The 12,240-nt window shown below is 45.5% G+C and overlaps 1 protein-coding gene and 1 pseudogene across 1 annotated transcript; both read right to left on the bottom strand.

Moving 5' to 3' along the window:
- Window positions 1-26: 26 nt before the first annotated feature.
- LOC117193377 (pupal cuticle protein G1A-like) lies at window positions 27-633 on the bottom strand. Its single transcript, XM_033398101.1, has 2 exons — window positions 541-633; window positions 27-475 (listed from the first exon to the last, which is right to left on the bottom strand). Exons 1-2 carry the CDS (start codon window positions 544-546, stop codon window positions 101-103), a joined length of 381 nt encoding a protein of 126 aa, XP_033253992.1. The 5' UTR covers window positions 547-633; the 3' UTR covers window positions 27-100.
- LOC117192902 lies at window positions 588-3,996 on the bottom strand (annotated as a pseudogene).
- Between the last annotated feature and the right edge of the window lie 8,244 nt (window positions 3,997-12,240).

Genomic DNA, 12,240 nt, shown 5'->3' with positions numbered 1-12,240 from the left:
TATAAATTTTAAAAGTTCAATTCAAGTTTGGTTTGATTGGGAGGTTTATTTAGTTGTCATATTATTCGGATGGTTCAGAAGGTACGCAAAGGAAGAGCGTTTACTTCTTCTTCAAGAAGGGGCTGACGATGGCTGGAGCTGCATAGGTGGTGTACGCGGGAGCAGCCGCAGCATAGGACGTGAAAGCAGGAGCAGCTGCGGCGTACGTGGTCACAGGAGCGGTATAGGCTGAGGCGCCGTACACCGAGGCGGTGTAGGCTGGAGCAGCAGCGGCGTAGGTTGAGTAAGCCGGAGCGGCAGCAGCATAGGTGGAATAAGCCGGAGCAGCAGCAGCATAGGTGGTCACTGGTGCCGAGTAGGCCACGGGGGCAGCGGCATAGGTGGCAGCATACGATGAAGCAGCAGCATACGTAACCGGGGAAGCCAGGAAGCCAGCCTGAGCGACGGCAAAGCAGAGAGCCAAGCAGATGAGGAACTGTAAGGATAAATGGCGAAACATTAGCAAGACCAGATCATCCTGGGCACCTGGCTGTGGCTTACCTTCATGTTGAACTGTTTGGGTTGGTTGGTTTGTCAGTGACTGATGCTGTTTGCCAATTAGCTCGATCGTTTTATAGGCCACTTGTGCGTGGGGGAGGCCTGCCTGCCTGGCCGGAGTGTCTCATTTCCAAACGGGTTTGCGGCTTAGGCATTCCCAATAACAACCGAAATCTAAATTAGAACACAATTGCGTCCGCATTGAATTTCTGCATGGTAACGTTCAATGAACGCGGATTCCGCTGCCACCGCACCTTTGTGACAGAACCCAGCGTCCGATGTTTGCCGGGTATTAGCAGTCGATGCCGTTTCAAATGGATTACTCTTTCCCTCTATGCCTTTTGTCGCTTGTAGTCCGGCGACAACTGAAATGAACGATTCTGATTACTGATTGTTTGATGGAACACGTTAATTGATTATTGTGTTTGCTGTGTGGGCAGAGATCTCACCTGGCGTCGTGTATCCCACTTTCTGGCAGCCCCAACGCACTCCACTCTAATGTTGCAGTATTATTGTCATGGATAATTGACCATCGATTGACCCGAGTATGCATCAAACTTATAAAATAGTTTAAGATTAATTATTACAAATGCAAACGATTTGTGCAAAAGTCATAATATTAACAGAGATAATGGATTATTGGACTAGAACTCTGTTCACGCTGTCGTGAAGTTATGAGAAACGCGTTTTTGTACAGTTTAATAATGGAATGTGTATTTCCAAGCCAACAACACTATCATAAGGCACTTCTTGGACTTTGCAAAGCAATCAATGGCATGTACTCTTACGCCCCAGCTTCCGGCAAGGGGGGAGCTGGTGCCGTCCCAGGTCAAGGGTGCGCACAACTTGCCTCTGCCGCTTACGTCGCATATCGATCTCGTAGAGCGCCAGTCCAAACTGATGCACGAAAGAGCTGAACTGCTTCGTCAGGTAGGAGTAGCTGAAAGCTGGCGATTGCTCCACGGCACAGGTGCCCCGTAGGTCGTCATGAGCCCAGTGCGGAGCATCCACATTGCAGGGATGTCCCAGTATTCTGGGAAAAGCCTCCGTGGAGAGATGTGGATAGAAAACGTGAAGCAGCTCAAAGTTTAGATAACTGATGGCATTGGAGCGAACCAAGGCCTCGTAGAGGCCTACTCAAGGAGGCGGGAATGGACAGCGGATGAATACCCGCCTGGTGAATGAAGCCAAAGAAGACAGTCAACACTACGTTGCTCAGATACCAAATCCTCAGCAGATGAGGGGCCGATGCTTTTCTGGAGAGCAGGCGGTCGTAGAACCTGCGCAGCAGGGGGTGCTCCTTCTGGAACGGATACTTGGCACTGAAACCAGTCACCAGCCTGGGACCATGCAGCAGAAGCAAAGGAAAGGTTATGGGGATAAGGAAGCGAGGCTCCTGATGGTTGATGAGCGACAGGAAAAATAGTGGCACAAATATGGCACCAGACATGAGCGATACAATGCTTTGGAAGCGCGGAAGCACTTGGTACTCGGCCCGAAAGAAGCGCAGCAGGATCTGAGCAAATGCCCGAGGCCTGCCAGGGCGAGAACATTGAAGAGCAGCGGCATGTTGACCATTAGGTGGACATAGCAGGAGTGCACGCCATGGCTGGCCGTCTGGGCGGAGTTCAGGTTGTACTTGACAAAGTTCCAGGGCGTAAACACAAAGTTGTCAGTGCCCAGCTGCATCATGTGCAGCTCTCCCACTGTGAGGTGCTGATAGTACAGCGAGTCGCACAAGATGAACAGGAACAGCGCTGGCAGGGCGTACAAGCAGAAGAGTCCGATGCGTAGGTTAAAGTCCCTAAAGGTTACGCTGCGTGTGCCCATCCCGCGCAGCAGCCAGAAGAATACCATGGGTGCGCCAAAGAGTAGGAAGGTAGGCCGATTGAAGACGCCAGCCACACAGATACTGGACACGGTGAACATATGCTGGAAGTTGTGCGGCGGCAGGGAATTCTTCAGCTTCCAGATCTTGACGCGCTCGCTGATGGACTCCGCCTTGTCGTACTTCTCCTCCAGGAACTCCTTCTTGTATACCACCGTGTTAGTCCTCAGCATGCACTCGGACACCAAGCAGAGCAGCCACGAGCACATGGCCATCTCGAGGCTGTTGGAGAAGGTTCGAGTGCCGAAGACCAGCAGCACCCAGGAGCTGCCCAAGACCAGCAGGCGGATCTCAAAGCGCAGTCCGTACATCCGGCAAACGCCATACAGACACCAGTCATTGCTGTACGAGATCAGGGTGTAGATCAGCCGCGGAAACACCACATACGCGTAGGTGCTGATCAGCTCTACATTCCACAAGTTGCGCATGTACACGGCGAAGAACTCGTAGAAGCTCCAGGGAACGCGCAGCAGCGCAAACGGAAGGGTGATGCTCCGCAGCGGCATCGAATTATTGAACTCCTAGGTGCGTGTGTGCTCCAGCAAAACGGAAAATACCACCCTCTCCCTCTTACCCGTCATCACTTCCACGCTCTGGAAGAACTCGTCGGGATGCACATAGCCCGGCTGCGGCACGAAAACTAGAGCCAGACGCACGACCGCAAAGAAGAAGTATGTGTTCACGTGCCTGTCGGTTGGGACACGGTTCTGCCAAAGCTGCGATATATGTATGTCTGCTCAGGCGCATATCTCTGCCGTCCGTCGCTTTATTTGCTAATTTTTCCTTAATTTTCCTTAAATTGTAAAATCAAAAAAAACCAGACCTATCGATAAATATACGGACTTATCGATAAAATAAATTCAAGTTATATTTTACATATTCCTCGTTTTTGATCTTCCGTGGAATATTCTCAGCTATATAAAATTTTTAGCCATGCCCACATAATTTTATTCGATTAATGAGTCAATTTTGTACGTAACTGGCTTATTCTTAATACTTGCTTTTATTGGATTTTGCTTAAAGAAAGGTCTTAGCAAAAAAGGTCAAACAAATTAAACGTAATAATACGTAAGAGAAAAATCGTTCCAATTGTTCAATTTCTTTATTCCGTTGAATAATGCTGCCTAACTAAAACCATTAGCCCTGCCCACTTAATTTTAGGCCATTAATGAATACATTTTCTACCTGATTGACTACTTTTAAGTACTCTCTTTTATTTTATAGTGTAGAAAACAAGTGAGTAAGTGAGTATGAAATGTCACGCCAACCGGAGCTTGGGCCTCAGCTACACCCTATTTCGTTGATATACATATATGAAGAAACTGGTTTCCAAGCTGTTTTAAAACGTAATTAATATAAAAATGATCTCAGATTTATATGTTTGGGACATATTAATCCATATGATTAGGGTCTTGTAAATATTTCTCGATCCCGATACCAATTCTTGGTTTCTGTAAGAAGACCAAAACCTTCAAAATATCGTTGAAATACCTTTAAAACAGAAACTGACTAGTTTTGGCCTTTACTGGTGCATTAGATGACAAACATTTTCTCAGTTCTATAACATCCATTTCCCAGGGTAGCTAAATGTTGCTCAATCCGCGCAATGTTGAGGGACAATGCTGCTCGATTTCACGGCACATGAGTCTGGCCCATACAAATTAATGTTGACAGCAACATTAAACGTAAGAAAACGTAAGTGAGTATGGAATGTAAGGGACATTGTTGAGGCGATAAAGGACATTGTCGCGGGGAAAAATCCCTCCAAGTCCCAATAAAATATACGGTCTCACTCTAAAAAATACCGAAAATGTATCATATTCCTCGTTTTTTATCTTCCGTCAAATATTACAAGTTAAATAGACCATTTAGCCATGCCCACATAATTTTATACGATTGATAAATCAATTTTCTATTTGACTGGCTTATTTTAAATAGTTGCTTTTATTGGATTTCTATATAACGTTGAAAGTGAAATTTAATAGATTATATATTATACCGATATACCGTAAATTTACCGTCGGATAAATTTTGACCTCAAAAAATACCAAAAAGTATTAAAAATACCGTAAACGGTCACCCTGCATAAGTTGAACATACTAACTACATGTTATAGAGTAAAATTCTTCGTACGTCTTATCAAATTTTTTGCGGCGATTTATTGAAACAGCGGTAATTCCACCAAAATAATAATAATAATTAATAAAATAAATAAGCGAAAATCATTTCTAAAATTTCACTGCATAATCGCACTCGATGATATTTGAACTATCGTTTTAAAAGATGATTTTATACCGATACACTGAAGTGTGACCACTTGCTTTCAACAGTTGCTGAGTCTCGGATTATGTTGGCGCCATAGTTTTGGAATCATTGTAAATTTGAATGTTTTCTTGCAGCAATTGTGATTCATGAAACGGTAATATAAATGCCTAACACACGTATCATCACATGCACTTGAATTTCCATTAAAGCAATTATATCATATTTTCAGCTGCAGCCTCTCTCTTCGACATCGTTCCGTTCCGCATGCTTCTGGGACAGCAAATGATGATTACATTTTCCTAGATGACGTAGTTTGCGGTTGGGGCTAGGAAATGCGATATCGGCTTACAGTTATACAAGCCAGCTTTTGTGGCAAAATAGTTAAAAAACGCACACCCAACGTACGAGTATCCATCCACGCTGATCTGCGGGCAGAGGTGGTGAGCACTAATCCCATGATTGGGCACAGTGTCGTCTGTGGAAGTACATCTCAATGGGCCCATTGACAGACAGAGCGTCTGACAGAGCGCTGCCCACGCTGAGGGGCCAGCAGAGATCAGATCAGATCAGAGATGAGCAGAGCAGATCAGTCAGTATCGTTCTTCGTCAACATGGGAAGAGATGTGCGCGGTCGCTCTCTTGGGAGATCTCTCGCCTACCCCAACCACATAAAACGTGTGCACCCCCAGGCGGTGGCAATCAGTTCACTCCAGATACCGCGCTCGCCCCCACACCACAACGCGATTTGCAATTAAGTTGATTTACCTACTTGACAGTCGATCCGCAGTCCGCAGTGCCCCGTCCCCAGTCCGCGTTCCAAAGTCTCCGTCTCCAGAGCAGCTCCAAGAGCTGCAGGCGCGCGCAGTCTACGCTCGGGATAGTTAGCAGATTGTTAAATACGGAGAACAAAGGTCTCGCTGGAAGTTCTCTTTATCGATCGAAATCATTGCCAGCAGGAAACCACACAACATTACAAGAGCTCTTCAAATGGTAAACAACTTGTTATTTCACTGAGTGAAGGCGATTCGGGGTATCGTGTCGTTTCCATTGAAATTCGGTTCGGTTTGATCCAATCGAAACCAAATTCAACCGAATCCAAGTATCTCTATGGGAATCGAAAAAAGATATATTTATATATGAACATTGTACTTCAAGTGAAAAAAACCCTCTCCCCCATTACCGTGTTAAATTTCCAATGAAACCTAACTTTAGTTCAACTTTCAACGTATAGATATCCGTTCCAGTACCCAACTAAATTAGTGAAATAAAACTTTTGTCAATCGGCTGGAAAGCATTTAACAAGGCTGTAGCGCCATTTGGATAATAATAATTGTTATTAGGATAGTATTTCATGAAGTCTAGTGTAAGTTAGGCTAGGGCAAAGCGGGAGCGCAATAAAAGCTCGCTCTCTCGCTCTTGGCGAATTCGCCCCGCTTTGCCACCGTAGGTAAGGTAGGCACAGAAGAAATTGTTTGAATATATGAAAAAAGTCGAGAAAAATCCATGAAATCGAACGCACGCACTCCTTTTTTTTCGTCGTATTAAAATACAAAATTGCAGTCACCCAAGTTGTTTTGGTATCGTTATTTAGAAAAACTATTCTAAAATTTCATGGCGCCCCCGGGTGGACTTGCAATTTAAACGTATTAATTCAAGTGGAAGGCAAAAGTGACAGTGACACAGTGGAGAAAAGATAAATAGCCAAAATCTATTATACCTACATGTACATGCATATGTGCTGCAGCTAAATTGCCAAATTGACCGCGACGTGTGTGTAAATAATTCAACAAACAAAACTAAAAATCACCGCGTCGGTCGTGCAATACCCTGTCTGCAGCTATATACAAAAGGAGATACACATATACCATCTACCCAAGAAGATCCAAGTGGAGCATCCAGTATAGGAAGAGGAGAGTACAGCACCTGGAATTTCCAATCTTCTCAAGAGGTATTTGTGCAAAAAATTGAAAGCTCGAGTGAAGACGAAAAGATTAAAAAACTCGCAATTATTGTCTTGTGCTGACACAATTGCACCTCGCTTTCAATTCTTGGCACATACGTATGACATAGTAGAGCTAGATTGCATGCTGTAGTTAGAGTTGAGCATATACATATATACATATTAATACATACATATGTATATACATATGTATGTACATCTAACCCTCTTGGACGCAATAACTACACAGAACTCATTTAACTGCAATCGCTGTCACCCCTTTCCCCTTTCTCGTTTTCGTTGTGTCAAATATATGTATAGTTGGGTCGTTGGCCAAGCACGCATACCAATACGCAGCTGCAGCGGTTAAATTTTCGTCTCGCTTTCGCTCTTCACCGTTGCTTATCGTTGTTCTTTTGTTTGGCGCGCTTGATCCAAACCAAACACCAAGTGACGCGCTACCCTGTTTTCGTCGGGTATATTCGTTTGGTGTCAGTAGGATCCAACTATCAATTAAGACAAAGTCGTGCCCCGCAAATCAATTTAGCGTCGATCGTTGTCGGTGCATACGTACATATACACAACATCCATTCTTCAGAACTGCAGCGGTGAAATTTTTCGTTTTCGCTTGTCACCAGTGCAGTTCGTTGCTATTCTTGTGTGGTTTTCGTGTACGCGCCAGCCAAGCGACGCTCTACCCTAAATTTTTCGGGTATATTGGTTTTTCACCTCGTGTGGGTACAATTACCCATTATTTCATTAAGTGCCTCGGCATTAATTACGATTATTAGAAACGATCTTTCGCCTTCAGTTGCTTGTATTGAGAATCAATACAAAAGCCAACAATATTGCCCTTGAAGAGCTGAAGAAAAAGCGCAGTTGCCGTGTCAAAGGCATTCGTTTATTAGCGGACCGTTTAGAAGCGGGGGATATTCCGCTGGTATTGACGGAGCTCGAGTGCAGACTCGAAACGCTGATGCGTAGCATTGACACGGCACGCGAACTTCAAGAGAAGATTGAAGATATAGACATTGACGATGAATTTGGAGTCGAGTTGGAAGAACTCTCAATTGTCACAAAGGCAAAATTAATGTCTCTCATTTGCGCATTAAAGACAGCTGATCAGACAATACCGGCAGTACCAGCTTATGGTGGCCCAACTCGTGCTCGCCTTCCGAAGTTAGCTCTGCCGCAGTTCAGCGGCAACTTTTCGGACTTTAAAAACTTCATAGGTTTATTTGAGACTCTAGTTCACAATGATCAAAGACTTCCAATTATCGAAAAGTTCAACCATTTGCTTTCGTGTCTCTCCGGTGAAGCGTTGGGAACAGTTAGGGCCTTCCAAGTAACCGAGACCAACTACGAGAAAGCAATGGCTAGCTTAAAACGGGTCTACGATAATGATTGTCTGATCTTTAAAAATCACATTGATGCCCTATTTAGTCTTCCCAAAATGACCCAGCAATCAGCATCGTCCTTAAGAAACCTTATCGATACCGCCTCATCCATATATGGTTCGTTGTTGTCGATAGGCGATGATAAAAAGATCTCGAATGCGATGATTATTCATCTCGTCTTGAGCAGAGTCGATCCGGTGACCAAAGAGAAATGGGAAGAACAGCTCGATTATGACAAACTGCCACTTTGGACGGACTGTGAAAAGTTGCTTAATCGCAGACATCAGCATCTTTCGGCCGAAAATTCGGACAAACCAAAGCAGGAGCAGAAAGCTGTGCCAAGCAAGCCGCATAATCGGAGCTCATTCGCGTGTTCCACCGCGAATACCAAAAACCAACAATGCAGCTACTGCAATGCGAAAGGCCATTTGTTGACAGATTGCAGTCCATTTGGTCGGCTGGCAGTAATGGAAAGGTTCGAATTCGCAAAAACTGCATCCTTGTGCATCAATTGTCTGCAGCCAGGCCACTCTGTAGTACGATGCAAAGCTAAGAAGTGTCGAGTGTGTGGCTGCTCACACCATAACTTATTGCATAGGTACACAGTGGCGAATAAAAGTCTAGCGTTACCATCACCCCCAGAGAATTCTTCTCCTCCTCCCAATCAGAATCAACCTTCCACTTCGCATGCTCTCCATGCGACAGCTATGGATAGAGCTATTCTGGCTACGTCGATCGTAAGCGTCCGAACAAATAATGGTGAACATGTTTTGGCCCGAGCTCTGCTTGACTCGGGGTCTCAAGCAAATTTTATAACTGAGGACTTAGCACAGCGCTTACAGATCCGTAGGGAGGAGTCGTGTATCAACTTGCTTGGTATTGGTGAATCCAATTCACAAGTCAAGAAAAAGATACACACGGTGGTGAAGTCGCGAATTACTGGTAGTGAGTTTTCGGTTGATTTCTGGATTCTAAAGTCCATTTCGGGGTATCACCCTGATCAGACACTTAACGTGAGTGACTGGAAAATCCCGAAGAACTTACCACTTGCAGACCCATATTTCTTCAAGCCACAGAAGATAGATATGTTGATAGGTGCAGAAACATTTTTCGAACTTTTATCTGTTGGTCAGATTCGACAAGGTCCTGACTATCCAACTCTGCAGAAAACGCTTCTCGGCTGGATTGTGTCGGGCAGATACACTCCAAGGGTGACTGCCACCCAATAAGCTAGGAATTGTTTGAGTTGTCGAGAAGAGTCAGTGATCCACATCGACAATACATTACAAAAGTTTTGGTCACTGGAAGAATTGCCGTCTTCTAAAAAGTCTTTATCTCCTGAACACAAGTTATGTGAAAAACATTATAGAAGGACTACTCAGGTCGTGCCTTCAGGTCGGTTTGAAGTAAGACTGCCGTTCAAATCAGATCCCAGTATCTTAGGCAACTCCTTTGAAGTGGCTAAACGGCGGTTTTTATCGCTTGAAAAAAGATTGTCTCGTGACCCCGAGTTGAAGAAAATGTACTTGGAGTTCATGGAAGAGTACCTCTCCTTGGGTCACATGTCTACCACAGACAACACAATCCCCAAAACTCCACATTATTTCATTCCACATCAGTGTGTGTTGAGGCCCCAAAGCACGTCGACCAAGCTCCGCGTCGTTTTCGATGCGTCTTGTAAAACGTCCTCTCAGGTGGCCTTGAACGACATATTGATGGTCGGTCCTACGATACAGGATGAGCTGTATTCGACATTGCTCCGATTCAGACTACACAGGTACGCCTTGACAGCCGATGTCAAGAAGATGTATCGCCTAGTCTGGGTCGCTGATGCGGATAGACAATTTCAGCTCATAGTGTGGAGAAGAGACCCGTCTGAGTCCTTGAGAATATACCAGCTCAACACCGTAACATATGGGACTGGACCAGCCCCATTTTTGGCTATTCGGTGTTTGAAGAGGTTGAGTGAGTCTGCAAAACTCTCATTCCCTAAAGCTGCTGAAGTTATTGACTCCGACTTCTATGTCGATGACATGTTGACTGGTGCTGGTTGCGTAGAGGAGTTAAAGACAATTAAGTCTGATGTGGCTCAGGTTCTTCAAACCGCTGGGTTTGAATTGACTAAATGGTTTTCGAACTCACCTGAGGTCACCGCATCCGAGAGCACAGTTAAACCGATAACGATCTCGGACTCAGAGTCAACTAAGGCGTTAGGAATATCGTGGCTGCCACACGAAGACGTCTTTAAGTTCCAAATTGACACGTCAGTTATGGGTCTCCGAGCGACAAAACGGAACATATTATCGGTGACATCAAAGCTGTTTGACCCCCTTGGCTTGTTAAGTCCTTTAGTAATTAAGGGAAAGATCCTACTGCAGGAGCTTTGGCTCAACAAGCTAGATTGGGATGAGTCAATTCCAATGAACTTGGAAACAGCATGGAACTTATTAAAAGAATCCTTGGGTCAGTTGGAGAAGATTACCATACCTCGATTTGTGCATACTGATCCCATGTCACCGATTCAAGTACATGCCTTTGCCGACGCATCCATGAGAGCTTATGGAGCCTGCGTATATATCCGTAGAAAGACTGCAGAAGGTTTCAAGGTCTCCTTGTTGACTGCAAAGTCGAAAGTAGCGCCACTCAAGACGAAAACGCTTCCAAGGCTTGAGTTATGTGCCGCTCACCTTCTAGCAGACCTTTGTCACCGAATCAAATCACTGCTCAAGGTTCCAATTGATAAAATGATATTCTGGTCAGATTCAGAAGTTACTCTTCATTGGATCAGATCCCACCCTTCGTCGTTGTCAACATTCGTTGCGAACCGAGTAGCGGAGATTCAAGAGTGGTCAAGTGAAGCTACGTGGCGGCATGTGCCAACAAAACAGAACCCAGCAGACATAGTTTCGAGAGGTTGTGACGTAGGGGAAATCGTGCAGTCGATCTGGTTTGGTGGACCAGAGTTCTTAAAGTTTGAAGAAGAGAGCTGGCCCAGAAATCCACACTTCGAGCTTTCCGAAGAAGAGATACAGATGGAAAGTCGGAAGAAATCGGTCGGACTGACCGTCGCGGCCAAGCCAAATTACTTAGTGGATGTAATCGAGGGATACTCGTCACACCTCACACTGCTAAGAGTGTTCGTTTTCGTGTTCCGCTTCATCCGAAAATGCAAAGACAAAAGTCTCAACTTTGGAAAAATTCCGTCATCCGTAGAATACGACGAGGCGTTTCTAAAAATAGTCGAAATAACACAGAAAAATGAGTCTCAAGAAGATATTGAAAAGGTTCGTAAAGGCACCAAGTTAGGCCCCAGTCTTCAGCACTTGAATCCCTTCATCCATGAAGAGGCTGGGACATGCTGGTCTTTTTCGTTGTTGCGAGTTGGGGGGCGACTAGTTAACGCTCCTATGTCATATAATGCCAAGTTTCCCTTGTTATTGACAAAACGCTCGCAGTTTGTGCAGACATACGTTCGCTATCTGCATCAAACGAATTTTCATGCCGGCCCACGAGCACTCGTGAGTATCCTTAGACAGCGCATTTGGATAGTGAATGCTCAGGCGGTCTGCAGGGCGACAGTTAGGTCGTGTATTCGTTGCTTTAAATGCAAGCCGCTACTCCAGACCCAAATGATGGGCAACTTACCCGCAGACCGGCTCCGTGCTCTCCGCCCATTTTCAGTATGTGGCGTTGATTTTTGTGGCCCAGTCTATACGACTCTGAAAATTCGTGGAAGGCCCCCTTATAAGTCCTACATATTTACGTTATTTGTCTGTTTTGCGTCCAAGGCGGTTCATTTAGAAATTGTCTCCGATTTGACGACTAATTCCTTCTTGTTGGCATTCCAAAGGTTCGTCGGTCGTCGAGGATGTCCGCAACGCGTGAACTGCGACAACGCGACAAATTTCGTCGGAGCAAGTCGCCACTTCAGCGAACTGCGGAGGAAGATAGAGGCGGAAGCGGACGCGATACGCGAATTTGCGTCATGAAGCGGGTGCGAGTTTGCCTTCATCCCGCCTCGAGCACCGCACATGGGCGGACTTTGGGAGGCCGGTGTGAAGTCTGCCAAGGGCCTACTCCTACGGGCAGTCGGAAGCGCTCTCCTCACCGCAGAGGAGCTGGAGACCGTGCTGGTCGGGATCGAGGCGGTACTCAACTCGCGCCCGCTAGGACCCCTAAGCCCAGACCCAAGCGACGGTGACGCGCTGACTCCC

The sequence above is a fragment of the Drosophila miranda genome (genome assembly GCF_003369915.1).
Source record: "Drosophila miranda strain MSH22 chromosome Y unlocalized genomic scaffold, D.miranda_PacBio2.1 Contig_Y2_pilon, whole genome shotgun sequence".
NCBI lineage: Eukaryota > Metazoa > Arthropoda > Insecta > Diptera > Drosophilidae > Drosophila > Drosophila miranda.
The sequence above is the reverse complement of the archived record's forward strand: the minus strand, read 5'-3'. Positions and strand labels throughout refer to the sequence as shown.